Source organism: Paramormyrops kingsleyae, chromosome 3 (genome assembly GCF_048594095.1).
Source record: "Paramormyrops kingsleyae isolate MSU_618 chromosome 3, PKINGS_0.4, whole genome shotgun sequence".
In the NCBI taxonomy this organism is placed as follows: domain Eukaryota; kingdom Metazoa; phylum Chordata; class Actinopteri; order Osteoglossiformes; family Mormyridae; genus Paramormyrops; species Paramormyrops kingsleyae.
In genome coordinates this window covers 29,925,162-29,943,260 of record NC_132799.1, presented here as the reverse complement: position 1 = coordinate 29,943,260, position 18,099 = coordinate 29,925,162, and the positions used below count along the sequence as shown (strand labels likewise).

The window sequence follows — 18,099 nt, the reverse complement described above, 5'->3', positions numbered from 1 at the left end:
GAGAAGAAGGAGCATCTCCCATGTCCTCAGCCCAGTCTCACCTCTCTCTTTCTCATCCCACACACCTGCTGCAGATGTTTGGTAAGATCGCCCTGCGGGACACCAGCCAGATCAACCGCAACAACAACTTCCAGACGTTCCCTCAGGCCGTCCTCCTGCTTTTCAGGTGAGCCTGGCGAGCTGCCTGTCATGCCTCAGTGAAGCCGCCGCATACTGGTGCTCATCGCTAAAGGTACCGCGCTGTCTCTCTGCAATGGACTGCCAATAACACTACAGTATATCAGGATTCGGCGTATTCGGCTCTGTCTCATGGCATCCTTCCCAGCATAGTATGGATAAAGCCCTTAATATGTGGTGTAGGTTTAATTAAAACAACGCTGTGAGCAGAATTAGAGGTAACACACAAAGTAATTTCTTTATATATGTGCATGTAGAACAAGGTAGATAGTTATAATGGTAAGGAAACAAAATATTTGTGGCTGATGTAAGCCTCTAGTCATGTGACCTGTAACCCCCCCCCCCACCAGGTGTGCAACAGGGGAGGCCTGGCAGGATATCATGCTTGCATGCAGCCCCAATAAGCCTTGTGAGAATGGATCAGAGGTGGGGATGCCCAATGACGACTGTGGCAGCCATTTCGCCATCATCTACTTTGTCACCTTCTACATGCTGTGTGCCTTCCTGGTGAGGCCCTGTCAAACAGGCTGGCAGCCTGATTCTCCAAACAACCATTTTTGCCATGAAGCTGCAAAACGGAAAGCTAAAGTAAAATGTGAGCAGATCCTCTGGACCCCGTACCAACTCTGCGTTTCCTTCTGCAGATCATTAATCTGTTTGTGGCCGTCATCATGGATAACTTTGACTACCTGACCCGAGACTGGTCCATTCTGGGCCCGCACCACCTCGACGAGTTCAAGAGGATCTGGGCCGAGTATGACCCTGAGGCCAAGTCAGTGAACCCTTTACCCCCCCAGTCCCTTCATATCCACCCCCTTCCCTCTGCTGGCACAGACCGATGATGCCCGTATAGGTGAAAGCGTGATTGGCGTGGTGATCGGGGGGGGTGGCCCCATGCCCGCTGTATGGCTCCTGTCTCACCAGCGGTGCCCTGTTAACGGACGATGATGTCATCAACGTCAGCCGGGTGTCTGCCTCCCGCTAACCTCCTGCTAACGTGTCGCCTGCCTGCAGGGGGAGGATCAAACACCTGGATGTGGTGACGCTGCTGCGCCGGATTCAGCCTCCTCTGGGCTTCGGCAAGCTGTGCCCCCACCGTGTGGCCTGCAAGGTGACAGGGAGGGGGGCGAGGACCTGGGGTAGGGGGTTGTTTGGGGGGATACAGCAGGGGGGAGAGGAGGGCCTGAGACGGCAGAACCTGGGATACATTTTACCGGGACCGTTATAGATACGGTACCAGTCAAAAGTTTGGACACACCTACTCATAGAAGAGTTTTACGTTTTAGAATAAAGACATCAAAACTATAAAATAACATATATGTAATTATGCACTGAGCAAGTTTTAAGCAAAAATAATAATTTTTTGCTTTGGGCAGCTCTGTGGGTTGTCACTCAGAAGGTTGCCGGTTCAGATCCTGATGCCACCATTGGGTGCATTCTGGTCAAGCTCCTCCAAAGCCATCTGTACTGGGATTAGGTCAGGTGGGCCAGTCATGTGCTGTGTCACCATCACTCTCCTTTGTAGGCAGCCTGGCTGGCCGAAACTGTTGACTGGTATGGTAGGTAATGATAAAAAACTACGTGTGACTTACCAAAAACAGACACGATGCACCATAAATGAGAAGAAAATCTTTAAAAAACATATGCAGTGTATTTAAAAGAAAGGGGACAAGAAGGTGAGCGGGTAGGGAAGGACATTCTGAGATTGTCTTGTGGTGGGTGAATCACATGGCCCTGAAACCCCCCCCCCCACCCCCCGCAGCGGCTGGTGTCCATGAACATGCCACTGAACAGCGACGGGACGGTTATGTTTAATGCCACCCTGTTCGCCCTTGTCAGGACGGCACTGCGCATCAAGACAGAAGGTACTGGAAACTGATTTTCAGATGCCTCCTTATAATGTAATAAATGGCCAAAGGCTATTGGCCAAATGACTAATAAAGGATAATTAAAAAAAATAAAATAAATAAACAACCAGTTGGCCACTAGGGGTCCCCTGCTCATTCTGGGCCCCTGAGCTGCAGCCTAGGCAAGTCTGTTCATTAATGTGCCCCCTGTCTACACATGAAACCATGACAACATTTGTGTTAATTATCTCGCGGTGGCTCAGAGGCGATTCTACGATTATTTCTCCAAAAAGACTGCCACCGTTAGCTGTCAATAGCCATGAACGGTACACAAGGACTTCAGTAATGTGTATTGGTCATTCCGACTTTCAGCACCCGGACTTTCAGTCATGGAAGATCTAAAAGTTGATAAGATATGACTGGAGAATTTACTGATCAAACAGAACAAAACTGATTCCACAGATTAGCATTTTCCAGTGCTGGCACTTCTGTAAAATGCTGCTACTCCTGTCAACGTAGCAGGACACTGTACTTATGATCTTGTGTATTTCGAGGTAATTTGGAGCAAGCAAATGAGGAGCTACGGGCAATTGTGAAGAAGATCTGGAAAAGGACCAGCATGAAGCTACTGGACCAGGTGGTTCCGCCTGCAGGAGGTCAGTGCGCAAAAAAGTCAAAATTCAGTCACCGACAGAGAAGCTCAAGGAAGCTGCAGGATCCTAGACAGAGAAGCTCAGATCTGTGAAGTCCAGTGAGTTTAGGCTTTGAGATTCTCAGGGTCCTGTTTGCTTTTGACACCACAGATGACGAGGTCACCGTGGGGAAATTCTATGCCACCTTCTTGATCCAGGAGTATTTCAGAAAGTTCAAGAAGCGCAAAGAGCAGGGCCTGGTGGCAAAAGTGCCACCAAAGACCGCCCTCTCCCTTCAGGTTTGGACTGACAGTGCCACATGACTACTGACATGTCAACCTTCATCCTAGCACCAGCGCTGTTAAAGTAACATTTATCTTTTAAGCGCTTTTTGATGCATTTAGCCCACAGTCACTGAATATGGTATGTCGGTTTGGTCTGCGTTCCTACGTTTTTGTGCCCGTGTCCATTCCTGCAGGCAGGGCTGCGGACGCTTCACGACATGGGGCCGGAGATTCGCAGGGCTATCTCAGGGGACCTGACGGTGGAGGAGGAGCTGGAGAAGGCCATGAAGGAGACAGTGTGCGCTGCCTCGGAGGATGACATCTTCAGGGTAACGTCCTGCTCCACTACATGCTTCACTGTGCTCAGACCTAGACCATGAGCTCAGAATAACCAAACGATGCTTTCCTTGCCATTTCTCTCTCTCCATCTAGCGAGCGGGCGGCCTCTTCGGCAACCACGTCAACTACTACCACCAGAGCGACGGGCGCAACACCTTCCCGCAGTCGTTCACCACGCAGCGGCCCCTTCACCTCAGCAAGTCGGGCAGCCCCGGAGATGGCGAGTCGCCGTCCCACGAGAAGCTAGTGGACTCCACCTTCACGCCCAGCAGCTACTCCTCGTCTGGCTCTAACGCCAACATCAATAACGCCAACAACACCAACGTCGGCCGCTTCCCCGGCTCGTCCATCAGTACCGTGGACGGGCACCGTGGGCAGTCCGTGACGCCCACGCTGCTACCCCGTCCTTCTTGGCACTTCCCTTCCAAGAGGTAGCCCATCTCCTGCCGTGAGCGTCTCCTCCTCATTCTCACACTGTCACCGTGCTCACGGTCTCTTCCCAAGTGAATCAAACCCCAGACAGTCTCTGGTTGTCTCCTACTCATCTCCCTCACATCCTGATTTTTAGCACTATAAGCTTGTGTCTCTTATACATCTTTCATTAGATCCTGTCTTAAAAAGAACCTGGTTTTCTGTAGGACCTCATGGGATGACAAATGGCGCGGGGAGTGTCTTTATCTCATTTCTCTCCTGTTTTGAAGTAAGATCTGGGTCATTAATCCGCATCATAGCCATTTGCATTGAAAAGAGGATGAACCGGCCGTGAGAGAGCCGGAACTTTGGTGATGCTGTTCATCTTTTGCTCAAGAAGCTGTCGGCCCCAGAATGGACTAGCTAAGGGGCAATGGGAAGACCGCAGTCGGTCACGAAGGGACTTAGTCAGTGTGCTGGGGGAGACCAGCAGTCAGCTTTGGAATTGGTCAAGTTTAGGTGCTGGGATGTAATGATTTTCTAAATCAGGAACGTTATAAGTCGGGTCAATCTCAAAGATTCAGCAGTGTCCAGCTGCTTGGGTTCTTGAAATGTGTCGGTAACCCAGTGTAGAATTTCCTCTGAGGGTTTAGTCCATGCGTTGCATCTGATTGGATAGATCATTTTAAATCCATCTGGCGAGTCATGTTTAGATCCATCTGCCGTTGTCAGGCTGGGGCGGAGAGCCCGGCACCATCGGGTACCATCCCCCTTCCTCATCCTACATGCTTCTTCAGGCTGGTGCTCCAGGGAAAGTAACAGCCTCTCCTTTGTCTCCCACCCCTCCCCCCGCCCCCCTATGACCAGGATGCGTTACTATGAGACCCTGTTGCGGTATGTGTTCCTCTTGCGGTACGGTGAGGGGGTGGGGGGTCCGTGCTGTTTGCGCTTATCCGCGCGTGTGCATACGCTCGCTGCATGCGTGCCCTGTATAGTCCCACTTAAGACCCCATCAGTTCTGTGCAGGGGTGTCCCAGTGTTACGCGTCACTGCCTGGGCCACTTGGTAAGTACAGACAGTTATGACAACCCTTCTGCCTCCGTCGTGTGAGCTACAGGTGCCTGGATGTTCCATCCTGAAGAGATTTCGGGGAACATGTACTTGCGAGGCTGTCCATAACTGAGACTGGGCACCCCTGGGTAGAGGTAGTTGGTACATCCACCCATATATGCTCAGAGGCAGTGTTAGCGACTTATTCTCAGAGGGGCCATTGTTTCAGAGCAAAGGACTCTGGGAAAGTGGGCCGTCTCATTCAGGTGTATATTGACATTCCTGTGTGAAATCCCTAGTGCTTTGGCTGGCTTTGGTGGCTCTGCTCCCGGTTTCTTTACAGCCTGTAGATGTAGACGTAGGTTAGAATCGCTGCTCTTCATTCCCCACCCCCATGCCTAATCACGTAATACACCCCCTCGTTTCTCTTCCAGTTCGGACTCCAGCGACAGTCGCTTGCCCATCATTCGTAGGGAGGACGCGTCCGTCGATGAAACGTACGACGAGAGCTTCGTGGACGAGAGGGAGTACTGCAGCGACCAGAGCATGCTCTCCGCTGAAATGTACCTGTCACATTTTAAAATACACATGCTACACCTAGCAGTACAGATACATATGCTCACTGACACACACACATATACATATACAGTACATGCCATCTATCCATCCATCCATCTATAAGCATTTATCCAGTAACACAAAACACAAGGCGAGACAAAAAAAAAACATTAATTAGAATGAAATCTTGACATATAAGAGTCGGCGATCTGTGTCAGTTTCATGTGGCTGACTGAGTACTATAGCTACTTATATCATAATTCAGAGCCTGTGTCCTGAAATTAATGGCGCTTTTCCACTGGCATACAGGAACCAGGCCGTATCCGACCTGTACCATGATGAAGCAATAGCTAAAGCGCAGTTTCAGCTCATTCTGATTTTCCACTGTAGAAACGTCAGCTCGGTAAAGGCATTGCTGGGTTCACTGTTCATGTTCATCTTCATTTAATATGCGCTAATTCTGCTAGCACATCTGTGAGAATCGCCATGTTATGTTAGCATCAAATGCTAGTAGAATTAGCATTAGCTAGCATAAATTCACATTACGAATCCATTCCGTTCAGCTGTTCTCCAATACTTTTTTAAGTAGGATGTTGGAAATGTTCAGGTTATCAAGAATACATCAATACATCGCGATGAGTAATATGTAGAATATGCCCTTTTTCCTTCAGTTTATCACCCAGAGTCGGTATGGCTCGCTTAATTTACAGTGGAAAACACTTTGCAGTACAGCTCGGGTACGGCTCAGTTCTTCAGGGCAGTGGAAAAGCACCAAAAGAGTGTTATAAAGGATGCTAGCATCTCGCAAAAAGATTGGATATCTGCCCATTGTTCAGCCTGGAAGACAGCAACAAGGGATGCCAGTCCAATTTAGAGACACCAATTCACTTAACTGCATATCGTTGGACACCGGGAGGAAGGGGGAGTTTCTAGGGGAATCCTGCATATCACAGGGAGGTTATCCAGATTCCACACACACAAAGGGCAAGACCTTAACCTCCAAGAGGCGCCAGGCAATGTTGCCGATAACCGTGCCACCCACAGCTGTCTGGCGCATTATGGAATGTTCGTGTTGGTTATCTCCGTCCTTCTCATGGCGAGTGTGTGTGTCTCTGTGGCAGGCTGGCATATCAGGATGAGGAGAGCAAGCAGCTGGCTCCCATGGAGGAAGGCGAGGATGCCAGCGACCGGCGCGCCTGGCCATCCCCCAGAAGGGCTTTCCTGTGTCCCACTGCATTAGGTGAGACCTGCCGCTGGCATCACTTCCCCTGGGTTACCCCTACGCCGACCCGTGGGTGCTTTTGTGAGTAATGGCATGGACCTCGGACTTCGAACCTTCAAAATTCCGGAAGGGTTCCAATTTTAGTATAATGGGGCATAAATGTCAACTGAACTTTGGCCGACACAATTGGGGGGAATACAATGGGCTTGGATTCTGTGGTGGGAGGTTTCTTAAATTCCAGGAGCCCCCCAGTCAGTAGTAACACCCCCCCGGCTAATCCCCTTCCTTCCCCCACCCTTCTATTGGCTGCTCTGTCCATTGCACCCAGCTCTTAGACTATATTCCCAGTCATGCTGCTTGTCTCCAGTCCCGCTGTGTTTCCTCAATGTGAGCAGCGGCTAAGCTAAGCTAACGATCTGTGCCCCCCCCCACCCCACAGCCCGACGGTCTTCCTTCCACCTGGAGTGTCTTAAACGGCAGGCAAGAGCGGATGTTTCCCAGAGGACCGCACTGCCCCTGCACCTCGTTCACCATCAGGTGGGTGCATCCACACACACACACACACACACACACACACACACACCATGTTTATAAAGCTTAATCACACTCTGAAAGGCAGGCAGGCTCTCTGTGTATCACATGGCAGCTGACACATGCGTAGGGAAGGAAAACTCCTGTACATTCTCACCCTCTGTCCCAATATCCCCCTCGTTGATTTTAATTCAAAGTAAAACCATGCTTGATTTGCATCATGAGACCATGTATTTTTAAAAGTTTTAGAAATACCTGCATATAAGAAGAATAATTCCTTATATACTAGAGTACACTACAAGAGAGATGAATTTGTATATATTATACGCAGGAAAGTGTGCCATTGACCCAGCTTTATTCTGGGGGTTAGCCTGGTTAAAATGCATTGAGTACCAAAGGTGGAGAAAGTTCAGGTTCAGGAAGTACAAATCCAGACCAAGATCTTGTTTCAACCCACCAGTTGAGTATAAAGAGTCACATTCACAGAGTACTCAACTGGTTGGTTGAAACAAAATCATGTTCTGGATTTGTATTCTCTGAACCTGAACTTTACACCTCTGTTGAGTACAAGCTTGTGTAGCTTGCTTAATTATAACAGAATTCATGTGTTTGTGTTCAGCTTTATTTTCTTCCCCACCTTCTGTTGTACTTTATGAATTCAAAGTCCTTTAACAGCTGTGTGAGACATAGCTAATCAGAACCCAGATGATATGGCATTTTCCAAAGGAAAGTTACGGTCAGCGTGACAACACAGGATCCAGACTTGGCTATGGTCTGTCTGTCAGTCTGAGGGAGGTCTACCCGCAGTACAGCACAGCCAGCAGGGTTTCATTCGGTCGCCATGGAAACACAAGATCGCCCAAAACCGGCCTAGTGTCTGCGTGCTGTTTGAATAATGAAACCCAGCTGGCTCTGATTAATTGACTGTTAGGGTTTGGTGGCGGTGTCCTCTGGATTTACAGCTCCCCGAAATTCTTAAGTATTTTTTATTTTGGATAAATCTGCTCTCCCTGCTGTCTGGCTCGTCTGTGTGCCGGCCAGCGCTGTAAGCTACTACTGCAATACAGCTCCTTCATGAATGCAAACACGATTAGTGCTGGACTCCCGGCCTGACAGAAGAATCTGGTTGAACTGGTGCTGCTTTTTCAATCTTTATTTGTGTCTGGACTACATTAAATAAATAGTATAGAACACACTCTCCACCCACTAGTAACCTGCAGCAAATACAGAGAAATGTTTTTAGAAAAGCAAAATGAGCCAGAAGTGTTTAATCTCGTACTTTTGAGGGTTGTTTACTCTTTTTTAAAATGTTTCTAGTTATTCAGCATTTACACACAATTTTCTTTACTTCTGTGTGACTCCTCTCTTTTTGCATGGCCCTCCCACATCTTGGACCCGCCCCTTTTTGACCCCGCCCCCGCCACGCCCTCAAAGGCCCTGGCTGTGGCCGGCCTGAGCCCTCTCCTCCGAAGGAGCCACTCCCCGACGCTCTTCAGCCGGCTGTGCTCCACGCCCCCCGACAGCCCCAGCCTGCGGGCCGGCCGGGGGGGTGCGTACCAGCGCGTGCCCGCCCTGCACCTGGAGGCTGACGGCTCCTACGAGAAGCTCAACAGCAGCCTGCCCTCGGTGAACTGCGGCCCGTGGTACAGCGACGGTGATGGCGTGCAGCCCGGCCGGCGCTCACTGCGGCCCGCCTCCCTGACTGTGCCCCCCACTGCGGGCAGGGACTCGCTGTGTCGCGGCAGCGCTGGCAGCCTGGTGGAGGCGGTGAGGATGCCGCTCGCTCACCTGCTCCGCCTCGGGCCCTCCTTCCTTCTTTGACAGCTTGCTTGAAGCGCTTGCTTACTCTGTTTAGTAAACACGCCCTAAGTGGACGTGGTCAGTGACCACTCAGCAGCCATGGAATAAGCAAACATCTCACATGGCTGACCAAAATTACAATTAAAACGTATTTATTTAGCAGATGCTTTTACTCAAAGCGACGCATAATTGAATGCAGGGTCAAATAGTCCCTGAAGCAATTGGGGGGTTAAGGGCCTTGCTCAGGGGCCCAATGGTGACATCACTCTGCTGACTCTGGGATTTGAACCAGCAACCTTCTGGTCACAGATACAGCAACTTAAACACGCCTTGCCAAAGCACGATCACTATGAACAAATCACTATGTGCAGGTTGCCTGTGGCGCGTTAAATTCACAGTGGGTGTGACGGGACGCACCATTTAGCCTGACAACACACCGGGGTGCTGCATCTCTCCAGGGGTGCCCCCAGATGTGGGTCTTGTTAAAACCAATCTAACAACTTTCAGTAAAGTCGAGTAGATTAAACTAAGATTGTCATTTTGAGTTTAAATTCACATATAAAATCAGATAAATATAAATATGTATTTATGGAATGTGGAAATAAATTACAGCACCAATTGGGGATTCTTAAATATGAATACAGTTCCCCTAGCATCCTGGTACAGAGTAGCACAATAAATTAAAACTGACATAAGAATTAGTGTATTTACATTAGTGGACCACAGGGTGGCGACATTCGCATCGGGATCAACAGTACAAAATGCATTCAATAAGAAACAGAAAGGGAATTGCAGTGCAACACCAAGGAAAACCTAAAATTTAAATGTGCATGTTTACATTTCTGTTTTTATGCCTTTAATCGATTTATTAGTTTGTGATGGATAAAGATTTTATTAAGTGTTGCACTAGGATTTGCAAGGCTTGCGGTTAAGTCTATGTGGACACTGAGCTGGTGTCTGCCATGCTGCCCCCCCTACAGGTGCTGATATCAGAGGGCCTTGGCCACTACGCACAGGACCCCTCCTTCATCGAGGTGACCAAGCAGGAGCTGGCCGACGCCTGCGACATGACCATCGAGGAGATGGAGAGTGCTGCAGACAGCATCCTCAACAGCAACAGCCAGCCCAGCTCCAACGGGGGCCTCCCACCCTTCATGCACTGCAGGGACCACAGCACAGAACGGCCCGTCCAGACCGAGGGGCCCCCAGGGGCAATGAGTGGGCAAAAGGGGGAGGAGCCTAGGGCCCACCTTATGGGGGAGGAGGAGGCGGAAGAGCAGGAAGGGGAGGGTCCTCTGGCGGCTGACTCACGGTCGCGGGATTTTGGGTTCTTGGACGACGAGGACATGGACTGCGTCACCAGTTTGTAGGATTAACCATGCAGAGGTCTCTCTCTCTCTCTCTCTCTCTCTCTCTGCTGGATGTGACTGCATCTTGGTGGCCAACAGCTCGATGGGCTTCATTATTTCTTTATTATGATTTGGGATTTGATTCCTGGTTTTTGTGTGAGTGTGTTTCCGGGTGTGTTTCAAAAGTGCCTCACAGTTTTTCTGCTCTTGATAAATAGAGGGTGGGGGGTGGGATGAATAATTCTGTTTCATTTTGTTTTTTGCTTTGTCTTGTTTTGTTTGGACTCTTGTTGTTCTGGCCACCAGGCAGAAGCGTCCCGGACAGCAAGCCCACCTGGGAGACAGTTTGTGCTGGTCAGTTTCTACAGGCTGTTAAGGCATCAGCGTTGGTCTTACATACGTGCTACTGGGGAAGGAGGAAGACGAGTCCCTTTTCTTCCCAACCTATACAGTCTTGTGCTCAAAACTGCAGGCCAACCAGCTGTTGGAGCTGGTAACCAGCACAGGAAACAAGACAGGGAGGAGAATCCGGAGGCCAGGTAGAAGGGTGGGATCATGGAGAGGGTATGGTCCTTTGCCCCTCCCTCTCCAACCCTTGGGCACCAATTCATTTTTGAAAAATGATAGTAAAACTAACGCTGGGCAGAGGAGACAGAAAAGTTGGAGATGAAGAGATACTTCAACGGAGAGACAGCTGGCATGCAGGACACGGTGTTCACCCTGGTCTCCGCTCTCTTTTCGCTGTTGCCATCTGTTGCCCCATGCCACTTCCTGTCTGTCACAGGAAGAATTGGAGGGGGGCAGAACTAAGTCTGGACCTAAGGCACAGCGCCACCTGCTGCCACGTACCTCCACTTTTCATTCCATCTTCATTTCCGTTGACATCTTGGTTTTGTGGATTTAGCTGTAGCTTTAGGCTCCTCCTGGACTTGACCTGCATCTAGTTCCGGGGGAAGAGGGGAGGATGTTCAGTACCTAAGGCTGGAGACCAACACTTCTGCGCTCCTCACTGCCTGAGTGAAAGTGCGTGGCTTCGAGCAGCCAATCGGAGCAGCCAATCGGAGCAGCCAATCGGAGCAGCCAATCGCATTCGCATCAAAATCAAAACCATAGGTAGTATATTTATACAGTGCAGTGTTGTGCGAAACTTAGAGAGCAGCCTGTATTTCTCATGGTTTTGTTTAACTTTACGTTCCACAAATTTGGTTGTTGACCTTAATCAGTTCTTGCTTGATTTATTTAGGAGATTTAAGAAGTTAGGAAAACCAACCTGTGGCCGCAGGATTTAGTGTTTGTATTTAAGTGGGAAACTTTCTCTCTGTATGCACCTTTCATATTGTTATTTATTTATTTATTATTATTATTTTTCCCTGCAACAAATTGTATTTGGAGTGGGTGAATATTTCTTGCTGTTAAACATATGCCTAAAGGTTAAGTAAGGTTAGCCAAAGTCTGATGTAATTTTCATATGGACCCACTCACACACCAGGAAAACAGACCAACATGCTTCCACTGCTATGATGCTGCTTTAACATCCTAATTGTTCCTCTCGGAAAAAGGAAAAAAAAAAGAAAGAAAAAAAAGAAATGTGAACTACTGAGGTCGGTTAGATGTGCCACGCGGGAAGTGCTGAGCTGAGCGTGACGTGAGCGCGGCTTGTGACCCTGACTGACTCGTGTCGTTTCCCGTCATTGAGATGAATTTGGACTGGAGTTAGCAGACGCTCACATTAGAACTAGCAGAGTCGCCCAATTTGCATTATTTTCATAGAACTGTTATGGTTTTACAGGGCTATATTATTATTATTATTATTATTATTATTATTATACTTTTCTGTTGGGTGTTCCCTTACCTTTGTCCAGCACTGTATGTATACGTATACCAGTATAAGTTCACAAAAACAATGAAATAGTGCCAGAGAGATTTCGTGAGTCATACGTACAGATCAATTATGCAAGTATGATACTCGAGGGTCACATTACAAACAATATTGCTTTGCTGTTATGATTATGTTTGGGGGTTTTTTTTCTATTTGTGTACAGCGTGTAAAAGAGGAGTGAAACTTTCATTTGTACAATTATTATTTGCTGTGTCAATTTACCTGCAACTGTTGTTTGTTTTTTAAGGAATTCTACAGCAAGCTTGAGGTAGCTGGCATTTCACAAACTGTTGCAGTATGATGTGTAGTACATTGTTCGGTTTTCAGTCATTTCAGGGTCATCTACTGAATTGTCTGCATTATCGCGTGACCCATCTTTGGGATTTTTGTCCAGGGTCTTTTACTCTATTTTCGTTCCTTATCAGCAACAAGACCGTCAAGATTGCAATGCTGTCTGGATCTATTCTGGGCATGTTATCACAATGGGCTTCTGAATCTGTAAGAGAATTCCCTTATCACACGTCTCTCTTTAGGTTCTTTTCAACCACCATGTGTTTGATGGGGCTACGGTGTCTCAGCTTTTCAACTGTTTCACAATGATTTCAGTGAGTTGCAACTGGTAGATGTTTACATTAAAATGAAACCCACACACCCAAAACAAAGAAATGCAAAGTATATTGCCTTGTGCCATGCAGGTGGATTATCCTCTACCATTCCATCCTGTTTCTTTGATTATCTTTTTTTTTTTTTTCCTCCAAAGCAGGTTGTGCCATAATTTATGGATAAGTGGCATCCATGACCGAGTGGCTGAACCGTTTTGTGGCTGACCGTTTTGTGGCTTTGTGTGTTAAAAGATGATGGTAGCTCGGTGCGATGTGGGCGCGTGCTGTGTCACGCTCGCTTACGCACAGGGTTCAAGGAGGAAGCACGTGGGTGCGCAAGCGCATTCCACAAGATATGCAAAAACAATGCAATAACATATATATGACTGTAAACGAGTCTCAAAAACTAGCTGTATGAAAATGAATATAGAAAAGTGACATAGATAATATATTCAGACTTTATTAAGTTGCAGATCTTTAAATTGAAGAAACCTGTTATACTTGAAATCAGGTGCATTTCAGTATTTAAAATATCTTGTCAGGCGTTTTAATTTACTTCTGTTTTTCCTTCTGTAACTTATAATATTTTACTTATGTTAATTAAACTCACTAGTTGTATATTAATTGCATGGGATTCATTTTAGTATTTTAGTGTGCCAAGTTAAATTTTGAAATAATACTGCTTTTTTTAAAAACTGGGGAAGGAACACAAATAAAATTAAAGAGAATTAATTGTTTTATTTTTCTTCATGCTGTTCTGTAAAATAGAGACACGTACAGAAATGTAAATACTCTAGCTCAGTTAGTAAGCACTACAAGGATGTTTAACGTAATCTGATTTTGCATATCTTGTGTTCATACAGTTTTAAGGCGGCGGTAAATTACTTTTATTCAGCGGCATGATTTCTTTCTCCTTAACCTTCCTTCATAACTTCTTCCTTTTGCTGGTGGAGCGGAGCGGGATTTTCATCAAGGACTGTTATTTGTTTCTTTCAATTAATGGCATTGTGAAAGGCTTCTTCCTCTAAGATGCAGACACAGATTCACTCACAGACACTGACAAAAACACGCACATATACGTTACTTCCCATGTGCCCCACCCTCAGTCACCCCACCTTTACTCCCCAGCTACGGTTTGAGACGACCGAGTTGTTTGGGAATGGTGTAAATGTCTCAAGGTTTTTATATGGAGTCGTTTCATTCAGGGATAACCAGTGGTTTGCAGAAAAGGTTCGAGGAGCGCAATGATATGAATATGTGTGTTATATAACATGTAAATGCTGTACTACGACTAAAGTGTGTTTAAAACGGTAGATAATATAAATGTTATTCAAGGGACAGTTTCAAGATGTAGTGACCTATCGCAAAAGATGGTCAGCACTTTTTAGGCTCTGTCGAATGTAAAACAAAATCTGCAAATTTATCCAACTCTCCCATTTTCAAGAAAGCAAAAAACATTTTGGTGAAGAAAAGGTATTGTCTGTTGAGTTTTCTTTAGCCTTAGTGCAAAAGCATGTATAAAGAAGGCACAGAGTCGAACAATGTCTGTTCTGTTCTTTATATTTTGGGGTCTCTGTCTGCTCGGTGTTCTGTAGGCTACTTAGTAACAGTCATTTACTCGTCTTTGCGCTGCTCTCGACATGTTAACCGAGTGGCTGTTCTGTTTGAAAGGATGTGAACGTTGTGGGTTAATTCAGTATGTTGGTATAAGTTAAAAAGACACTATGATGTTATGATCTAATACCCACTTTATATGCTTTATGAACTTTTATGAAGACGACAATCCACTCAGATTGTGAAAGGAATATATATTGTATAAAAATCGAAGAAAAAAACACATCGCTATAATTTTAAATGATGGATACATATATAATTTAAGTAGAGCCTCCATATTAGGATGCCCTTTGTCCAGAATCGTTGGCTGGCATATTTAGTAGGTGTACGGGTCCTGTTGAAATGATTGCATTTGTCACTTTGGAACTTTACCGCCTCATTTCAATAGCGAATGATTGTATGTTTTTTACAGAATATATAAAGTGTCACGTCTCAATGCTGTGTATAGTTGCTTGGAACATTGGGATTAGAGATTTGTCGTTTATTATTTTGAGAATGTACTTATTAAGGAAGTGGCTAAGATGATCGGGGAGTGGATACTGAATATATTATAGAATTATTCCTTGACACATCATAAGCTATTTGATAGCCCTCTCTGCTGACTTTTTAGACTCTTCAGGTTATGTTAAATTCCTCAGGGGAGTGTGAAAATCACCGCAGAGAGGATCTGTAAATTGTTACGAAGATAATCAACATTTTCAAGGTTTTGCATAGAGACTTAGCTAGTTTTATTAGAGAAGTGACATGTGAGGAGTGTATCCGGCTAAACCATTGTTTATTGCACATTTTGCAGCTCCATTGCCCACCCAGCTTCTTTGTCATGGTACAGTCCATGGGGAGCACCAGATGGGGAAAATCAAACCTCTGGAAAAAAAATTTTGTAGCCAAAATCCTTGCACACTTTCCTCAGAAGCACAGTCTGAGCTCGTTAAACGTGTTTTGCAGTGTGTGCTTTGGCAAGGCGATGGACTGCTGGGCTTCTGCTAATCTGACTTGTTTGGGATATTGAGTTTATATCGCAGGCAGTCATTAAAAAGCACCGAGGGAGAGGGAAGGTCTGGGTGGCTGCAAAGAATAGACCAAAAAATGCAAAAATTTATTTTTCGTATGAGTAAAAGCCATTTCCATTCTTTTCCTGTCCGCTTGAAAGGACAGGGTGTTTGACAAAGACCTTATGATGCAGGTCGCTGTGATTTAGCGGTACTGGGAGCTCTCTTGCCTGGTCTTAAATCATAGAATGTGGTGCAAAAAAATGCACCATTTACCTGCTCTTAGACATTTTTAATTAATATAGTACCAAAACTGTAAGATTATGAGACATACCATATTTTATGTCTTTGATAGTACGTTAGAGATGGCTTGAGTTACCATTCATTCAGACGTATGGGAATGTGACTCCATTGTCGCAAAGGTTTGATGATAAACATTGTGACCTAATTAGTGTGACTTAATACGGGCGGGGAGGAAACTAGTTAGATGGTGTGTGTTGTATAATATTCATTTCTCAGAGGTTGTTGTCTTTTATCTTCTGTCCTTTTACTGGGGTGCCTGAATAGTTTTGAAAAGGTTGTGTTGTAGTATTGATGCCCCTATTGGCATAGAAGAAAACACACTAATTTTTCTTGTACATGGATTACTGATTATTTTGGTCTACAGTAAAATATTTTGCAGAAATATTTTGAAAATATATTATTTTCTTTTTGTAACAGAACCAAAAAGTGACAACACTTATATTAATGGCCCAAATTTTCCTTTTTGAAAAAATGAGCAAAAATTCATTTCAGTCATTTTCTATATCCTCATTATTATTGTACAGACATTATTTGTATTTGCACACTAGTGTATCATATTAGGGGGGAAAGCGTGAAATATGAACCGCTACACATTAAAATCATATTGAGAAGTTTCCGGGCAACTGGATCCCATATTTGCATGGAAGTGTAACCCTGGAAAGTTTGTGAGAAAGTTCATTTTAATTCAGGGCACCATTCAACTTTTTAAAAATTCTTTGTCGCTTAAACTTTTTTCCTACAAAGAGGTACGTAAAAACATGAAGAATAATATGGGCATTCCATATTTCGAGGGCATTATTTGAAACAATGCTTCTTCATGTATTTAAATAGAACGTGAATGTTTCCCACAAACATACATATTTTAAACCATATCTTTCTTTGTGTGTGTCTGAGCTCGGTTAGGTTTACATAACTAGTGTACGATGCTGTACAGCAGCTTGTGGTTGGCATTTCTCAAGATTGTGTGTGATTGGTCAAGAAAGGTATGTCAGAATGTTTGCATGCATTTATTAAATGAAAGCATGTCATCAGTCACTTTATTATAAGTTACTATCCCCTTTGAATAAAACCCTGCTTATGTTATATGGGTAATTACCTAATAAAGGTCTCCTATTTCAAAGAACTACACTTATGAAAGGCCGCGTTGCACTCGGTCTATTAACATAATACTGCATTACATTTCTGTGCATCCTCTTTCAAAATGACTGTTAAACCTAACATCATAATTGTCATCTGCAGAAGTAGGATAATTGCACCTTTAGTAATGCAATAATCAATATTTGCAGATATTTGAATTATTTGCATGTTGGTTATCAGTCGCCAGCTCTAAGTTCCTTTTGTGGTCATGAAATGCAGGTGGTTGGAGGCAGCACAGTCCACTTCTGGCAGGTTCCATGAAACAGATTGTTAACGTTAATAAACAGCCATCTGAATGTTTTGGTGTCATGTCGTGGTCAACGGGGTCTTTAAGCGATGTTCCATGTTAAGGATGTGCAGCAGGCTTTTCTGAAAATGTGAATGTTGAGTTTAACGTTATATTTGGGAAAACTTCTATCTGAATTTGTCTCACAAATTGCTTTTCAGTTCCTGGCAAAAAAAATAAGTATGTTGTTTCCATAACTCCAGGTCCGGGTTCTTGGCCTTTTTAGCTCAGACCCAGATTGTCATTTAAAAAAAAAAAATAAAAAAAAATAAAAAAAAACAGGCAAAATGTGAAAAGGACTCATACGTCTCAGCATCTCTTTGGTCAGAGGACGTTTGGGAAACTGCCTAAAGACGCCATGTTTTGTTCACTGTACTTTTATTACTGTTAGTGGTTAGTGGCTATAAAGAGGAGAGCCAAAGGCAGATGTCCTGATTAAAAGCTGTTGTAAGTTAGTAATCTTGGCAGTTTAGGAACCAACTTTAATGACACAGCTTTTCTGGATGGGGAATCATTTAGAGTGTTTTATTTATATATAAAAACACAAGTTTCCCTCAGTCCAGCTCCTTCTCCTGCAGAGCAGCTCCTGTGCTGTCTGATGCCTGACCCCCCCTTGGGTATCTTTGCATTGCCACTGTCCATTTTTCTCTCTTTATTTTTAATTCTTTCTTTTAAATATAAAGGGAAAGAAAAAATAAAAATCAGAAAATCCAATCACTTTTCTACTCTTATTTTCAAAAAAAAAATTATAAAAATTTATCAAAAAGTTTATTTGTAAATAGGTGATGTACAGTTTGTATCTGTAACTGTCAGTCTGTCTTTGGTGACAGAGTCTGTCTTGCTTATAACGCACGCTACCAGTAAATAAAAAAAGGGAAAATATATTTAGACTGTATGGTCCTTGGAAGCAAGTTTTAAATTAATCTCTGATGTATATTCCTGTAACATTGCATTTTTATCTAAGGAATGATGTTATTAAAATTGAAAATAAAATGAATTTCCTAATGTTCCGTGTTGTTTGATTTTCTGCAGACTGATAAACACACACACACGCACCCACACGCGCGCGCACGCACACCCACCCACCCA

The 18,099-nt window shown here is 44.9% G+C and overlaps 1 protein-coding gene across 4 annotated transcripts in view; it reads left to right on the top strand.

Annotated features, from left to right (window-relative positions):
• The window catches only part of cacna1c (calcium channel, voltage-dependent, L type, alpha 1C subunit), a 200,912-nt gene extending 182,897 nt beyond the window's left edge, over positions 1–18,015 (top strand). For 2 of the 4 annotated variants that reach the window (XM_072710105.1, XM_072710109.1), the window contains 15 exons: positions 75–166; positions 528–684; positions 822–949; positions 1,192–1,288; positions 1,940–2,042; positions 2,579–2,680; positions 2,828–2,955; positions 3,135–3,269; positions 3,373–3,710; positions 4,558–4,584; positions 5,175–5,303; positions 6,420–6,538; positions 6,960–7,057; positions 8,486–8,818; positions 9,832–18,015. In XM_072710105.1, coding sequence (XP_072566206.1) covers positions 75–166; positions 528–684; positions 822–949; positions 1,192–1,288; positions 1,940–2,042; positions 2,579–2,680; positions 2,828–2,955; positions 3,135–3,269; positions 3,373–3,710; positions 4,558–4,584; positions 5,175–5,303; positions 6,420–6,538; positions 6,960–7,057; positions 8,486–8,818; positions 9,832–10,221 — 2,376 coding nt within the window. In that variant the 3' untranslated portion in view covers positions 10,222–18,015. The remainder of the gene's footprint in view (positions 1–74; positions 167–527; positions 685–821; positions 950–1,191; positions 1,289–1,939; positions 2,043–2,578; positions 2,681–2,827; positions 2,956–3,134; positions 3,270–3,372; positions 3,711–4,557; positions 4,585–5,174; positions 5,304–6,419; positions 6,539–6,959; positions 7,058–8,485; positions 8,819–9,831) is intronic. The other 2 variants (XM_072710108.1, XM_072710107.1) reach the window with 1 other exon arrangement.
• Positions 18,016–18,099: the final 84 nt, after the last annotated feature.